We start from the raw sequence: 18014 nt of genomic DNA, 5'->3' as shown, positions 1-18014 counted from the left end.
CACGCCTTAAACGGCTAGATCCGGCGATGACCTTTTCTGCTCCTCGCGAAATACCACGGCCTATTGCATCCGTAATCCGTAGATTACGTTTAAACGCCGCCTTCACGCGCAAATACTTAAACTTAATAGGACAAGCGGGCTCCCCGGACTCTACCCCATGTGGCGTGCTAGAGACTATAGAACATGTTTCAGGGGCGTGTTTAGCATATGCACGTGAAAGACTCATGCTCGCATCTGCTTGGAAGTCTATGGACGCAAGGCCCCTCTCGGAGGATTTGATCCTCGGCGCTTGGCCAGATTGTTTGAAAACCGTACAGGCAACGCGAGCGCTCTCAGGCTTATAAAGCTACACGGACCTTCTCTCGCGTTTTTATTGTTAGAAAGTGTGCCTTGTTTTTTCTATGTATTTTTCATCTTCCTCCCCATCATCATCATCCCCCATCGTGACCCTGTTTTTTCTCCTCTTCCCGTTCCCCAGTGAAATGATCAGGCCAGATATTTATTTTTCAGGCCAACCTCTCTGCCTTTCCTGTCCATACACCCTCTCTCGTGGTCAGTGTTGCTACCCCTAGCACTATCTGTAAGATCGCGTGCTCCCTACTATTTCAGTGATCATTGAAATTCACCGTGTGGCATCGGTGTATCTGGATGGCCCTACAGAATTTCGGTGGCCTTTGACTCAATGGGCACTGAGACTGCCCGTGTGACCAAAGAATAAGGCCCCTAACGGATACACTATCACTCGCAGTGTATCAGTCACTCTTTTTTAGAAGTTACATGAAGGTTGGCTTTGGGTTTGTGCTGTGATTTATATCGCAAAACACAAGGTATTGTACATTTAACCCTTCTTAGCAAAAGTGATGGTCTTTTAAAAACGCTAGACTTAACACCATCCGGAACTTCTTTATATATGGTAAGGAGGTGTCAGTATTTCGATCTAAGGCTGATAAAATACTGATCTGCAATTTAGGCAGTCAGAAGAATGAATCCCCATATTACTTTTGCCGTCCTTCATGAGTCCACAATACCTTCCCAAAGAAGGTAGAGACCCAGTATTATTATCGGTGAGCTTTACTTGTTGTCCTCCAAAATCATAGCAGCTCCTTTCTCCCCGATCATGAATGTTGCCGCGTTCAGGTTCCCAGTCACGATGTCGGGCATCACAGAGGCGTCCACAACGCGCAGTCCGCTCACACCACCACGGACTCTGTGAGAAGTCAGAACAAAGGAAGTTTTAAATACCAGCGCTGTCTTTTGACAGCATAGGACAATGTTCAAACCTGGAAAGCCCGAAATACAGCTATTCTCCGAAGTTATCGGGTGCCTTCGCTTTGCGGACTGGGCAAGGCCCAGTGCACCCGACAACAAAGAAAAATAGCTGTGAGATTTTTCAACGGTGTTATGCCAGTCAAACCCAGCATTCGCTATATGAAGTAAATGAGTTGGAAAAAATAGATGTTCAGGACGAAGGCGAGAATGGGAAGTTCTGAATCCGTCACCATTATTATTAGGCCAAAAATCTGATCTGGCAGAAGTAGCAGTCATTACTGTAATCTGCAGCTGTTGGTGCCGCAAAAATTATACATGGTGTAGCGCTTAACCAAGTTCCCCCTTTGCAGCGTCGGAAAGCTTTCACTCTTATGTGGAAGAGGGAGCAAAGTGGGAAAGCGACATCTCCCCGATATTTCGTGCCTGCCAAACATTCCTAGACTAGGGTTCAGCCCAATCACGAAGAACTAGTGAGCTCGCTTAGAATAATTTGTAGTTCTGGTTATCCATTTTGTTGTCACAATTCCCATAAAGAACTTCGTGAATAAAAATCGGTTACTGAATGCACAATTTTTTATTGTGGCGATGATGGTATCTATTAGATATCTTACGATAGAAAGAAATACATCACCCGAAGTCAATTTTTTCTTACTTTATGCGCGCTTATGTAATTCACTGCTGTCCACCGTTTCCAATAGCTGCCAGAAAAAGAAGATTGCAGATAGCTGGCGTAATACCTGTTATTATAAAAAACGTGATTTGAGGTGACCTTAGTAAATGTTTTATAAGAAGTATCTGCTTGGCTAGACTGTTGTGAGACTTAATACAAAACTTTTAGCGCCCAGGTGTACTACACACAAGAAAGCAGATAACACGGGCACCTACAATCACAAACATTGTCATCATGCTGACTATGCCCACTGCAGGGTAAAGGCCTCTCAATGGCTCAATGTCTCTCAATGTCCTTTCTCAGCTGTACTTAACGTATGCCCACAGACTTCTAAATCTCGTCCGCTCATATAACTTTCGGCCGCCCCCTGCTACACTTGCCCTCTCTTGGAATCCACTCCGTTACCCTCAAGAACCAACAGTTATCTTCCCTTGACAATACATGACCTGCACAAGCCCATTTCTTCCTATAGGTTTCTATAGGATGTCATCAACCCGCGTTTGTTCCCTCACAGACTATGCCCTCTTTTGGTCTCTTAACGTTACACCTATCATTTTTTATCCATGGCTCGCTGTGTTGTCCCTAACTTAAACTGACCCTGTTTCGTTATCCTCCACATTTCTGTCACCAAGTGAGTATCGGTAAGATACAGCTATTGTATGTTTTCTATTTAGGAATATTGGTAAACTGTCATTCATACTCTGAGAGAACCTGCCACAAGCTCTCCACTCCATTCTTATTGTTCTAGTTATCTCCCTCTCATGATCCGGATCTGCTCTCACTACCTGCCCTAAGTAAACGTATTCGTTTACAAGTTCCGGCATCTCGTTGCTAATTGTAAACTGCTGTTTCCTTGCTACACTGTGGACCATTGCTTTGTTTCCTGCATGTTAATTTTTATGCCCACCTTTCTGCTCTTCCTGTCTAACTCACTGATCATGCTTTGAAGTTAATCTCATGATTGACTCCGCAAGGTCACTAGCGAATCGTGTATTATTTACATATTCTTCATAAGCTCTTATCCTCAACTGTACCCTATTCAGGCATCGTAATACCTTCTTCTAACAGGTGGTGAATAGAATTGGCGAGATCGTGTCTCCCTGCTTACTCACTATTGGTCAGTTAGGTGAAAGTGATTGATATATATGCCCTCTCACAACCCTTGTGCATGCGCACGCGTTCAAGGCAACACAAAATGAAAGTTAACGGTCTTAGCTTAGTAGCCATGAAATTAATTTGTTTCTGATTAAGCAGGCGTGTTACTGGCACAATTTGAACCGACATATTTTTATATAAAAGGCTTCCAAAGTTCTGGCGAATTGCTTCTGTCTGCGTCTGTTCAAAATCATTTGTGTCTTTGTTTGTTCAGATTCCTTTGTCTGTTCAAAATACGATTGATACAAGGCCCGCAGTGTTCAACAAGTCGCTCACCCTCGTAATTTTAAATATTTTTCGCATCGTCAGTAACGCGGTCGTTGAAGCAACAGTCCGTCTAGCCAATTCAGGATTTTCCGCAGGACACGTGAATCTCGTAGGTGACATTAGTGGCACATTTTACGCGTTTCGTTAAATGTCCCGCCAACGTAAAATGTGCCGCTAATCGAGCTTTGCGAGAAAATTGACGATTCTTTTTTACTCGCTGGAAACTGAATGGTATCCTACATTTTAATACATTACGAATAAAAAAGACCAGCCAGCTAAGGCTTCCGCTAACAGTATACGTACATTATTGAAAGATAATAACTGCATCAGAAAGCACGACTTATTCCTCTGCGAAGCGGTAACACTGATAGCGTAACTGCAGGTGCAGTAGTAGCACTATTCATGGCAAACTGGAGCACATCAACAGAAACGGCACATTAGTGAACCATTTGTAAGGATTTAAATGCAGCTATGGTCGGACTTAAAAAAAATGCGTGGAGGGCGGAAACATATGAATCAATCACGGAATGCAACACGAAAGAAAAAGCTTGCTATCTTAATGCTTATTGCGGCGCCTTTAGCCCTAGAGTTGTTAAGAAAAATGATGCCTAACGGATGAGACCTGCAGAGAGGACCTTTTTCGTGTGCTTCAACCAACTCTGGTATTTGGATAACTTCCTTCTTATGGTGCGTACCGATAATATCTCTAAACCTAAAAACAAAATTCATGGTTCTTTCAAAAATGCGCTACCAATAATGGGACACGGAAAATGAGTGAAAGCATACTACGCGGAATTCGTGCTCTCGTGTTCCGTGTCTCGTCTCTAGTGGCGCCGTTTTTAAGCAGCGATGATAACCACCAACTCGTCCAGCCTGCTGTTTTTCTAAGAGAAATACTTCCTCTTACCGCTTCCAATGCCTCACTCTCTTGCCTTCGTCTATCTCAGTATCTGATATGAGTTTTTGTTATTTAGCAAAAACGAGCATAACTAGTTCCACAGTCTTGGTGTTTCAAGCATGCAGCTAAACACTTTGCGTTAAGGTCCTCCAACATGAGCTAAAAATTTCTGCTCACTGAGCACTCTCTTGTGACCAGGAAATCAGAATTTCATAAGTTGGCTTCTACCTCATTTTTGCAGCTATTCACCTATTCATAGAGCAGATTCTAGAATTATGTTTTCCTGGACTATTTAGTATGCCATTTTTGCTGGTTATGGCAGCGGTCACTATAAAGGACTAGTTCTAAGGTGGAGGGAAAGGGTGCTTTATCCGTCTATCTCACTCAGGCTCTAGGAAATAAGGTTCTAGAATGCCTCTGATAAACATCCTTTGATATGAATATTTCGAATAGGAACTAACCACATTACTGTTAAAATTACCGCAGGACTTCAGTTATCTAACGCTATCTTTTTGTACTAGGATATATCTAAAATAAATAACAGAATTTGGTAACATGCGCCATGCCCCAATCGAGTCATGTATACAACGCTGACCAACCGCAATAGTAAATGAATTTAGTTTTTCGATGTTTACTTCGATAAACCAAGCCGGGGGCATCAGAATTCTCGGGCTAATAATTTCGTCAGGGCTATGCTTCATGTTTAAGGAAGAAGCAAATCTTTACTAGAGGAACACTATTTCCTCGAAGATGAATTCTCTGAACAAGGGAGCCGTAGTGCTCCCGAAACGTCTTTTCATCTTTTGACTTTGGCCAGTGACCAGCAATCTGCATCAACATGATTCCTGACCAGACGGTATGCCGTCAAAACCCTCGACTACATGAATTCTCTGTGGGGGATATGAATGTGGGTCTGAGCGCCACTTCAGGCATATGATTCACCCTGTCACAGAAGTCCATGGTCAGCGTGCCGTCCATGTATATAATCACTGAAATATTTACATAGACCTCTCCCGCCCAGTGGATACGGAAACACGTCGCAGAAGCGGAAATGCCTTTTGTGATTCAATTACGGCACAAAATGTGGCTTATTATACTTTGAGAATTTCTGCTGGCAAGTCTTTCTTCCACATAGAGATATGTAATCATTAATCTGGCTTACTTTACTGGTCGTGCGTACCTTACCTCAGCCTTGGATCCACGACTGCCTTGGTTCCAGAGCCCATGGGGTTCGTGCAGCATTGATGCCATGATGTCGGAGACATGTACTTCGCCAGGCACTTCATGTAATCGTGGCTCCATATGGCGTTGTGTTTACACGGTGGGAAATGCACGTCCCACGGCTGTGTTCCCAATGCTGCGAATGCCTTAGTCCGCATGATGCGAATACTTTGTGCCATCCCTGCGAAAGAAGGTCGCAGTTAAGTCCAAGGTCCTTCCATTCCATAGCAAACAGAGATTATTTTGCGCATTTTACCTCCCTTCTATTACATGCTCCAGATAACCTTAGGTTGTCCCCTTCGCCAACTGCGCTAAAGAGGAAAGCAGTTTCACAAACTACGGCATATGATTATCAACATTGTGCGCAAGCCCCATCGATCATTAATGATGGGTGCACAGCGCAAGATTCGACAAATCCACAAAAGGCACAGAAATAACACAAGTCCGGCGTGAACTTACGAACTCCTTATTATTTGCTTTCATCTGGTTTTATATAAATGCAACCACATCCATGGCAGAAATGCTGGGAAGAAATGTCTTCTATAAACCAGCGAGTTAGGCATGAACATTTTAAAATTGCCAATGAGTTACTGTCGTTCAAACATGCACCTTCAACATCCTCGCGCGAGACAGGAATTAAAAGAGTAATAAAGTTATTGGCAATTCGTATTTCATGATAAATATAAAAATAAAACGAGAATGAAAGTGATTTATTACCATCTCAAGAACACAAAAGAAGGCGCATTTGTCAAGTGCAAAAAGTAACAAACTTGAAACAACGCGCTAAAGGAAGTAAAAATTATTAAACTATCATGCAACCATCTAGAAGAAAGCCGTGAAATATGCAGCTTGCATATGTCTGCGTCGCGCAGTTATGATCTGCTAAGCAGCTTACTTCGCCATCAGAATGTGCAGGTTGCCGCGTTACCGACTGCAGAATTTTCGACGTGCAAAAAGACCGTGCTGCTTGGGAAGTGCCACTCTGACATTACCTCTTTTATAAATTAAAAAAAAACGATAATTAGACACTACAAGCAAAACTGTAACTCACAGGGTCATGAAAAAAGCTTGTTTTTCCATCCACTTCGTCTGTTCGAAATCACTATCAGCAAAAACCCCATTTCTCAAGTCACCATTGTAGTCTACGAACTGGACTAAAAGCTATCAAGTGATAATCGCCATCAACAGCCTGACTACGCCCACTGCAGTGCAAAAGCCTCTTCCATGTCTCTAAAATGAACCCTCTGCTTTGCTAGCTTCGCCTACCCCATGTCCGCAAACTAAATCCCATTCGCCCACCTAACCTTCTGCCTTCTCCTGCTACGCTTGCCGTCTCTTGGAATTTACTCCGTTACCCTTAAGGAGCAGTAGTTATCTTGCCTTCGCATTACATGCCCGGTCCATGCCCTATTCTTTCACTTGATTTAGAAAAGGACGTTCTTAACTCACGTATGTCGGTGGCTAAAGCCTGCTCTTACGGAACAAATTGACCGGGGAGAAATTAAGAAAAAGGAAGCAGAAACGACTGGCAGAGTTAATTGCGCGGCCCGGTAGCGACCAGGCGGTGAGAAGTATAGAAACTAGAAGAAAATCACGCACGATTCCACGTTGTTAGGACTAATGTGAATTAGGGACGCCAGCACTTTGGTTTTAGTGGGAAAGCACTATACCAGACGTACTAATACCGAACAAGAAAATCTTCTTGTCCACTGTCTTGTCCTACCTCGAGCACGATTCGTCTTGTCTTGCGCTCAGAACTAACCTGACCTTGCTCTGTTTACTGAGGTGAGCTCCGGTTAGTTTGGAGGAATGTCGCACAAGCTGCAGCCAATGGAAGGAAGCTCGGGTAAGCTCGCAGGAGCGTCGCGCCAGCTGTTGCCAATGAGAAGACGGCGCCGCACTACCTAGGTCATGTAATAATGAGGCGTCATATAACCTGCCCGTCGGATTTTTAGAAAACTGACTGCTGTTGCAAGTGGAACTTAAATTAATGATTGGACGCGAGAGGTTGGGTAGAGAGAACAAGTGGGTTGTACAATCCCTACTGGTGGCTGTGAATAAAAGGGCCCATACCCAGCAATTCTCAAAAAAATTTTTTGGGGGCAAGAAAGAGTTTTTGAACTGAAATCTTTATATAATGTAACATTTCACTATAACAATCAATATATCCGGAGACTGCCTGACGGCGCATCGCTTAACAGTACGGCCACTGCACTGGTAGAGGTACAAGGACCCGCCGCAATCTCTGAAAGTTAAGTAGAGAATGATAAATTCTGTATATAGGGGCTTCAATCCACTAAAGCTCTTAATGCAGAGCTTTAGTGTTCAATGCTTTCGTGCATGCACTCGGTTTAACTACGTGAAATCATTACCACTCACTTCTGGTTGAGATTCGGTTTTCAAGGTGCAGGCAGGCTTCAGACAAAAATCGGCTAAACAGGTTAGTGGGATATCCGTTCTAGTGCTCTAAAACTGGAAGGAGTCAAGTGAAGTAAAAATGGTTTGGTTTGGTTTATGGGGGTTTAACGTCCCAAGCGACCCAGGCCATGAGAGACGCCGTAGTGAAGGGCTCCGGAAATTTCGACCATCTGGGGATCTTTAACGTGCAATCACATCGCACAGCACACGGCCCTCTCGAATTTCGCCTCCATCGAAATTCTACTGCCGCGGCCGGGATCGACCGCGTCTTTCGGGCCAGCAGCCGAGCGCCTTAACCACACAGCCACCGCGGCAGCTGAAGGGAAAGATAGCTGCTCGCTATGACATACATGACGGAAGCCTACAGTCACCGAATCCAAGGAGCATAAGGAATGTTTTTTTTTTCAATTTGTGATGTTGATGAATTGGATAATAATAGTATAAATATTCAATCTCAACCACATGGCGCCGGTGGAATCCGAACCCATGACCGTAATTGGACACTTAAGCTCTGCCTTAAGGTCATGAAGCGTCGCATTAATGTGTTAATACTCACATGTGCGGAATTGGCCATCTTCTACTTTAAATTCATAGATCGCTGGGAGACCTCATACCACTCTTGACCCAGCAGTGCAACGCTTAAACGCATGCGCCACTGCCCTTCTATGGCAGGTGATGCCACAGGTGGGCCTTTTGTGACCCAGGTTGCTCTTCGCTATTAGCTTCTCGCGAGCGATCATTTATAATTGAAGTGGCACGTGACAAGGGGGGGGGGGGAGTCTTCTCATTATCTGCCGGGCAGGCTGCGACAATGTCTCAAGGTCTGCTGACCTAAGTGGCCATCTCCCGTATTTGGGGTCAGCCTAGATTGGTTCAAGGTCAAGCAGGCTTCAGGCGAAGGTCGGCTAAATCGCTTAGTGCGGGTTTCAGTGCTACCCACTTAACATATACGGCACTTTCCATAGTCGGACATACAGCTTTCTGGCAGGTTGGCCATAACGCAAAGTGTAGCCAAAACTACAGTAAGCCTAATTTTTGATACCATAACTATGGTCTCGTTTGGAAACCGGCTTCTATTTTGACTGTCCTTTAATTACTCGTAGAATGTTGGGATGTATGTCAATTCACGATGTACCGTCCCATGTTTTTCTTGCTGCCGTTATTTTCACCCTCTTGACGGCACCGGGCCGCGCAGCAATTTGTGCATTCTCTGTTCGAATTATTTCCGCCTACATTTTTCATTGACGCTAATTCCTCATTGAGCTCGTGCACGGACACAAGGGCAGACGCCCATAAAGGACGGACAAGCCAACAAACAAAACGGTACAATTCGCTCTATTCAGCGTCATTGAAAAGCAAAGCAGGAAAAAAAGGCGAAATCACAAAGCAAAAAAAAACGTGTTTTAAGCTCAGGAAAGCTACGTTAGTAAACAATAAAAAAACAGGGCTAATAAGCACCGAATTAGTTAAAACCGGACAAAGCACACAAACGCTTTGGTACTACATAGCTTTTAAGAACCATGAATGAAGCTGTAACCATCGCGCGAGCTGACATTGCCTTACAGAGTATTTTCAGTACACCGAAAACACTTACCAAAGGAAGAGAGATACACACTGAAGAGCGCCTGTGAAGGAGGCCGCCCTAACGCTAGAAAGTCACACGTGACCTTGAAAACACAAGAATTCTTTAGATGACAACAACGATTACGAAATTTAGATGACAACGCAATTTGTCGTGGTGCCGATGTGAAAAGTTTCAATGGCGAGGCACTCTCATTTGTCTCTCAACCCTGCCAAAAACTCCGCCTTCTCAAAACAAAGCACCCAGTCCCGTTTGTTCATTTCTTTGCAGTCCGCGCAGTGCTAAGCCTATATTCCACGTGCATTGTTGGCTACTTTCAACCTGTGCTCTCTTGCTCTTGCATTAAACCTTTGCCTGTTTGGCCTATGTAAGCTGTGCCGTAACCAAATGGTATGACGTACGCGGTATGCGGTTTTAGTAGCTTGCTGACGTACTTTTGTGAGCTCCAAACGCGGTTTTGTGTTGTTGTGACCTGGCCCCTTTTTTCGTTGCTTTTGTTTTTCAATGACTTAGAATGAATCGCATGTTGTTTCAGGAGGCCTTGTCCCTCTTTTATGTGTGTCTGCAGTTGTGTTTCTGTTTCTATCACATGGCTGTTGTTTTCACTGTCAAGTTCATAAGTCTCTCGAATGTGAGCTCTCGCTAAACCATTTTTCGTGGTGCTTTATGTTTTCAAAAAGTAGGTCGGTCCTGTTTACGACTGTCTATTTGCACTCGATAGATTTCCAGCTGTTTCAATTCTTCCCTGGGCGCTTGTTCACGTACAGGCATTTTTTGATAAAATCCTGAGATCGCCCATATATACGTCTTGTATTCCTTGACGCGGTACAGCTGTTTGTCTTCGTTTGTGCGCGTATTTCCTTTTTCACCGTCTGTTTTTCGTTTGATCACTTCTTCGCATCTATAATGAAGCAACTATCCCAAAAAGTTCTACTGACGGAAGATGGGTACCTGCAAAGATACTTATTTCGAATCATCGTAAGGCACGCTGCAACATTTTAAGGTTGCCAATTTAAAGATGGGACATCCTGTGTATACGAATTCGAAAACACCGACGACACTCACCGGTGGTTACACGTTGTAATTTGGCAGCAAGAGATTGCGAAGGCTCACTCAATACACGCAAAATATGTTGCTCGCAATGCGCACTAAATTCAACGCTGATTTACCTTGCGCAGCCGTCTCTACATCGTCTTGATGCGTGTAGTATTGTGGATCCATGATCGGAGGGTCTGTGTAATTCTTGGTGCGAAGCTTGATGAAGCCTTTGCTCTTCATGCGGTTCAGAACCACCGAGACGTGGAAGGCGTTGCTGCCACGTTTAGGCTTGAAATAACTGTCGTATATCTGCGAAGTATGGCATCATAATCTTCAGAAATATGTTGTTTTGGGTGGACCTGCATCAAAGTGTGGCGAAATACTCCTGAAAATTACCGAAACAAATTTTCGGGTAGATGAGTGAATCGCAGCCACCGGTTACCCAGCCTACAGTGCTTGAAGACATGCCGGGAACATTAATAGTACTTATAACATCGCACTGATACTAATTTTTAAACATTGTACTCATCGTTCCCCTGACTACATCACTGCAGGGAAAAGGCCTCCTCATGTGTCTACAGCTAACGCTGTGCTGTGCCAAAGCGGCCTCCCTATCCCTATAGGCCTGTTAATCTCATTCGCTTATGTAACATTTTTGCGCCCCTCCTACGTTTTCGCTTTCTTGGAATACAGTCTGTTATCCTCAATAGGCGGAAAAAGATTTCCGATCGGTGCCCCATTAATGGATTAGAATGTAAGCTGGAAATCACTGACGCATTAATTTCAAGGCTGCAGTTAAGCCTGTCGTTTCATCCAATTATATCGATTCCTTGGAAATATAATCTTGCTTCATTTTGAAAAAGAACAGTCTTTTATATGCCTAGAATGCGCCCGATCGACGTGGGCGACTTTATAAATAAAACGGCACCGTATTGAGGGCATTCCGACATGTGTCGTAGCCGGCACAGTTCCATAGCGCCTAAACATCATCAGTCGGATAGCTGCCTCCAGCAATCATTCAACCTGCCTCGGCGGTAGCTGTGCTGCACCAGCACCACGCCTCTTTTGCATGTAGCGCCCCCGGCTATGTGGTTTCTTTTGTTGCTGCCGTGTGTACGCCGCGCGGTGCGAGATGACAAGCTAATATTTTTTTTGAATAATATTTGCAAGGTGCAGAGAAATCTTCAGGCTCAGAAAACAAGCACCTGGTAGCGAACCAGTGGTGAGTATTAGCCTTTTTTGACGGAGTCAAAGGACAGAAATACTATGGGGCCTTACTAATTTTTCGGTGCTCCGCCAACGGTGTATTCCTTGCTACTAACGAGATAACATTTACGCAAATTCAGGTTGATGTTTTCGCTTATTTTACAGAGCAACCGCAGTACCATGGTTACGTGTTCCAGAAACCCGTTGCATTTCTAACGGTACTTGTATGGGCATCTGTCCCTGGTACAATTTTTTATGAAGACATAGATGCGTGATAGACAATTTGATTTTTGTTCACAGTTGTCCATCTAGGCTTCGTCAAAAATCATAATGTCTTCGACGCTCGCTAGATATTAAGGCGAAAGCCTTTAATGGCTCATACTTGCGGCGGTGAGCCTGTCCGCCCGATGTCACGCTCTTGCGCCATTGGTAGTTCACTGTGCATGCGCGAGGTGAAGCCACCGGTGCTCGCGCCAGACGCCTCGTAGCTGTCGACCGAGTCGGGCGCCGCGCCACCTCCCTCCTAGCGCTCGCTTCAATGGAGTCTCAGAATGCGGGCAAAGGCACGCGTACTACTTCCCCAGCTACACAGTGACAGAAGACCAATGAACGAATGCGTCAGCATCGGCTTAATGCTTCGTTCCGTCCCTCCATTCGTTCGCGAAATCTCTCAGGCTATAGCTGTGAATTAAATGACGTGAACTCGAAAAGAAAAATATACCCTTGCGCAAGGCGGGATTCGAACAACCATCTGTCCGTTCGGCAGCCGAGCGTGCTAAAAACTATGCTACTTACTGCCAGTGCATATGTAGTAACAATTGTGTACCTAATTAACATCTTAACCACACATCAGTGACACAAGCAGCAACACCTTTCGTCTCACGGCACTTTAGGTCAACGAAATGCCCTCCCCCCTGAACGTTTTTTTAGCCTGCACTATGAAATCAGTGGCATACCTCAAAACTCTATTGCGCCCGTGTGTGCTTTTCACTTTGTCCTAAATTGTTCGACAGCCATCGTCATGAAACCATTTTAAGACAAATATTGCTGCGAGAAATGTTTTGAAAGCCTTGGCGAAACAATTATCAAGTTTGCCTCAATTACCCCTTATACCTAAAACAGTTGCCTTAAAGGCATTTACATTGCAACGGTGTATTTACAGCGCTCACTAGCTGTTTTGCGGGGCGTGGCTACGCTTTTTCTGATGCCGCAAGCTTATATTACATGAGCAGCATGTGGCGCATAACTTGTGCTTCATGGCGTGTGGCACGTTGCTCTGCGGAGCGCCCTCACTCAGTCGGTCGCTGCTTTGGCGGTCGAAGATGGCCCCATAATACGCTACTCAGAAGAACTTAATGAAGATTGCCAGGAAAGCGAGCTCATGGGATGTAGGTGAGCCTTGGTCATGCAGTGTCTTGATCATGTAATCTTTGGCGACAGCGTTTTGTTGATAGCCCCACGGTTCACAACAAAGGTCCAGAATTGCAGAAAGAAAACCAACGCAAAAGACGGAGACACAAAACAGGAACACAGGACGACGCTGGACTATCGACTGCATTTATTTCAGTAACGATCACAGTTATGCCTATTCAGTATTACACCTCACTTGCGCGCACATGACAGATTTACAAGAAAAGGTTGATTGCAGCATCACCGACAAACATCAGGACCGCAATCATTGTACGACACGTTACGTTAAGCAATTCAAAAATCTAATTTCTTTTACTAATAGACTAACCGTCGTGCCACTTACACACCAATCTGCTTGAGTAACGATATGGTTTGCCTCTAGAATTTCGCGTTGACTCTTAGTTTTACCGCGTCCAAAAATTTAAGCCTTCTTGAAGAGCGGAGTGCATTTGTGCTTCCTGCAATGTTTAAGCAAATTCGCCCCGTCACCTATGGAAAGCGACCTTTCATGTTCTCTGAGCCGGGTGTTAAGACAGCGGCCAGCCTGCCCCAAAGTACACATTTCCGCAGGATAAAGGTATGCAGTACACAATCTGGGTGGCACAGGTGACGTATTTGAATTCATGATTGATTGTGCACTGTGAAATTTTACTTTTCCTATCGTCAATTCTTCTGCACAAACTAGCCAGTTTTCGCGGGGCTGAGAAGACTGCATCGACAACGTGCCTACTCGCGACATTCTTTATGTTGTGCGAAAGTGCTTGCAACTAGGGCATAACGTCCCACTTTCTTTTGTCCTTCCTTTCTTCCATCACCTTAGGTTTGGCTTTCATTTTTTTAGAAGCTTTTCAGACACACCTTTGAACGCATGCTTAGGAAAGCCTGCTTCTGTTAGTCTTTGCACTTGCTGCAGAAAGCTTTATTGTACAGTATGAAACCAGCTTTTTTATAGCGCGTTACTGAGACATAAGTTTGCAATAGCCCTTTTGGTAAATTTGGAGTGGCAGGAGCTGTAAGGAAGTAAGACTTTCTTGGTTCGTGGGGCGTAGGCCCAGCAAAGGTGTCTAATGCAGTCAAAATTTAAAACGAGGCCTAAAAATCTAATACGATTGTCCTCCTATAATTCATGGGTAAACGTCAATGAGCTAGAGCACGAAACAAAGCAATTAAAAACACCAGCCTTCACATCCTTCAGATTGTCTTTGGGTAAAACTTTTAAAAGTTTGTGGCGGCTAGTGTTTTGAATTGCTTTATTTCGTGCTCTAGCTCATTCACGTTTAATCATAAATTGCGGGACGACAATCGTATTAGATTTTTAGACCTCGTCTTAAATTTTGACTGCATTGGACACCTTTGCTGGGCCTACGCCCCACGAACCAAGAATGTCTTACTTCCTTACAGCTCCTGCCACTCCAAACTTACCAAAAGGGCTATTGCAACCTTATGCCTCAGTAACGCACTAGAAAAAAGCTGCTTCCATACTGTACAAGAAAGCTTTCTGCAGCAAGAGCAAAGACTAACAGAAGCAGGCTTTCCTAAGCATGTGATCAAAGGTGTGTCTGAAAAGCTTCTCAAAAAAATGAAAGCCAAACCTAAGGTGATGGAAGAAAGGAAGGACAAAAGAATGTGTGGAGTTATGCCCTACTTGCACGCACTTTCACACAACATAAAGAAGGTCGCGAGTAGGCGCGGTGTCGGTGTAATCTTCTCAGCCCCGCGAAAACTGGCCAGTTTGTGCAGAAGAATTGACGACAGGAAAAGTAAAATTTCACAGTGCACAATCAATCATGAATTCAAATACGTCACCTGTTCCACCCAGATAGTGTACTGCATTCCTTTATCCTGCGGAAATATGTACATTGGGCACACTGGCCGCTGTCTTAACACCCGGGTCAGAGATCATGAAAGGTCGCTTTCCACAAATGACGGGGCGAATTTGCCTAAACATTGCAGGAAGCACAAATGCACTCCGCTCTTCAAGAAGGCTTCAATTTTTGGACGCGATAAAACCAAGAGTCAACGCGAAATTCTAGAGGCATACCATATCGTTACACAAGCAGATCGGTGTGTGAGTGACACGACGGTTAGTCTAATAGATGAAGAAATTAGATTTTTAAACTCCTTAGCCTAACGTGTCGTACAATGATTGCGGTCCTGATGTTTGTCAGTGATGCTGCAATCTACCTTTTCTTGTAAATCTTTCATGTGCGCGCAAGCGTGGTTTGATACTGAATAGGTATAAATGTGATCGTTTCTGAAATAAATGCAGTCGATAGTCAAGCGTCGTCCTGTGTTCCTGTTCTCTGTCTGCGTCCTTTGCGCTGGTTTTCTTTCTGCAACCATGTACCGACTCGCCCAGCTCACCACTCTACTGAAAGGTCCAGAAGACTAGGGAGGGATTTCAGTTCTTTCTTTGATTAGGTTCGGAGTAATGGCGTATCGCGCCGTCCCTCCATCGCGGTTTAGGAGCGACAGGAAGCCTGTGAGCAATTCTTCTACGCGGCCTTTACTAATGGGATAGTTAAAGATACTTAAACGTTTCCAACAAGAAAATAATTGTTTTTCCACTGAACTCAATACTGACCTGCATAGCGGAAGGTGGTAGCGCTAAATGACTAGATGAATAGAGCGAACATAAAGCGCGGACAGGTGGCGCTCAAACTTTTCGCGCTCACTTCCCACTGTGCGGAAGCAAACCAACTTGCCCAAACTAAATCTCTTGTAAATGTAGCCTGAACGCTGGAGTGACAAATTTCAGAGTTATGTGGAAGCATACTCGGAAACCTCGAAGCCACGTTCTCTCGCCGTGTTTGTCTTTTTTAGCGCTGACCTGTTTCAAACGAAATGCTTAACCAACTAGTCCAGCACCAAGTTTTGCTAATCAAATATACGTAGCTCAGAAATCCTCAGCACCGGTATGAAGTCTCGAAAGGTATGAACCTTGGTTTCTTCTAATGCGTTCCTAAGGCTGCCTATCTAGCCATGGACCGGCACTGTAACTACATTTGCCTTAAAATTGTATTTAATAGGGTGAAATTATATTCTCTTCGTGACTTTTTCAATAAATTATGTAGCGTATTCCTTCTGTTACGAGGGCGGTGGTTAACACGACGGCCACCAAAAAATGGGTGACAAACGGTGTCTTCCCCATGTTTGCCTCCATATTTTGAGCACTGAACACTCCTGTTCAGATTTACAGCACAGTACATGGTTATAGGGTACATATAGAACACGAGGCTCAAAGTCGGAACTGCAAATAGGGCCTCCTATAATTGCATGAACAGATTATAATATCCAATCCCATGATCGACAATCCGAGGTGACAAAAACAGAAAGCTAACAAACAACAAAAGAAAAACATGTGCAATAAATAAGTGTGGTACAGAATTTTTAACGAGAAAAATGAATTAAATATCTAAGGATTTAAACATATGGTGTTTCAACTTTTTATTTTAAGCTCTACAGTGACATGGTGATATCAGTGAAGGGTGCACGTTATTTCAAGTGGAGAAGTCAGAGAAGGATATCATTTGATTGCCATAGGTATTCCGTATTTTTGGTAATAAGAACTTGCTCGACAAAGCAAAACGTGTCTTATTAATATTTCTAATATATAAGGTGGGATTACATACTGGGCGCGCCACTGATGCACGTGTAATTTACTCGAAGCAGAGAAATTTTAGAGCCAAGATTTTATGCGGTTGTCCCTGGATTCTGCGTCGTAGTCGTCCGGGTTGTCGGCGTAGTCGGCGTACCACGCCCCCTGAGAACCATGGCAGGCGGTGATCCATTCTGCTACTGCCTGCCACGGTTGTGAGATAGCGTGTTACATCCACCTGATAACCGTCGTGACAACCGGCATAGAATGGGGCGGAAGGTGGCGCAGTAGTAAAATACGGAAAGGGCAACGCTCAAATTTCGCATTACCTACGCGTAATCGTCTGTAAATTTTTTTTTACATCTCGGCCTGGTATAACAAAGCAAGCGCAATTATAGCAGAATATAACTCACGTCCTTGCGAACTCCTTGGTCCAAAATGAACCGCTCGCCTTCGACGCTTGCACCAGAGATACTTAGAAGCAAGATTTGGATGTCTGGGTACTCGGGAGGAGCGAACGATGTGTTCAGAAAAGCGACAGCTTCGATACCAGCCGGTAAGGAGAAAGGACCTGCGCGCGTGAGCAGAGTGAACACCCTTTGAAGGTTGCACCACTTTCCACACACTGTTCAGTGCAAGAACAAGAATTAACAAGGAGATTTCACCCCGAGGAAGCGTGTGGGGAGTATTTCGGATTGCACACACTTTACCTCGGAATTTTACTGTTGCCCAGCATTGAAATTTCTTCCCAAGTCTCTGCTGTTTTCCACTAATCGCTCTATGTTAATGAGTTTTTATATTAATGACAAAAAGCACATTGTACACCTTGCTATTATTGAGTTGTGCAGAGTTATCATAATAAAATAATGCCCTTGGAATCCGATTTTAAGTCGCTTATACTTGCTGTTTTAACACCCTCTGATGTAAAAGAGAACGAGAGAGACAGTGGCTATTATCCTGAACAAATTTGCAACACGGCCGATGCTCCGCAAGTCAGGTTTCATAAAAGATGCAAACCCCATGCTTGGTATGCTTTTGATAAAACTTTACATCTTTCGATATGCAGTCTTGTGGCACGACGCCTTATAGTTGTTTCCACATGAATGACTTCTGCTGGTCTACAAATATTTATACACGTAGTGAGAAACACTTCACTTCCACTAAATGAAACAATTATCGGCGCCGTTAGTCTACACAGTGGGCCGCAACAGGAACCGTAGGAGCAGGAAAAAGCGAACAGTGCAAGATCCTTGTGTCGATGGCTGTCTCTTGGTGGTCGGCA

General features: G+C 44.3%; 1 protein-coding gene across 2 annotated transcripts in view; it reads right to left on the bottom strand.

Annotated features, from left to right (window-relative positions):
* Positions 1 to 1001: 1001 nt before the first annotated feature.
* LOC144134785 (glucose dehydrogenase [FAD, quinone]-like) overlaps positions 1002 to 18014 on the bottom strand; it is a 39982-nt gene continuing 22969 nt past the window's right edge. The window contains exons 8-11 of one of the 2 annotated variants that reach the window (XM_077667614.1): positions 17146 to 17303; positions 10650 to 10827; positions 5445 to 5661; positions 1002 to 1207 (exon numbers count right to left, since the gene is read on the bottom strand). In XM_077667614.1, the coding sequence (XP_077523740.1) occupies positions 1072 to 1207; positions 5445 to 5661; positions 10650 to 10827; positions 17146 to 17303 (689 nt within the window). In that variant the 3' untranslated portion in view covers positions 1002 to 1071. Of the gene's footprint in view, positions 1208 to 5439; positions 5662 to 10649; positions 10828 to 17145; positions 17304 to 18014 lie in introns of both variants that reach the window. The other variant, XM_077667615.1, reaches the window with a different exon arrangement.

Source organism: Amblyomma americanum, chromosome 5 (assembly GCF_052857255.1).
Source record: "Amblyomma americanum isolate KBUSLIRL-KWMA chromosome 5, ASM5285725v1, whole genome shotgun sequence".
Classification (NCBI taxonomy): domain Eukaryota; kingdom Metazoa; phylum Arthropoda; class Arachnida; order Ixodida; family Ixodidae; genus Amblyomma; species Amblyomma americanum.
The sequence above is the reverse complement of the archived record's forward strand: the minus strand, read 5'-3'. Positions and strand labels throughout refer to the sequence as shown.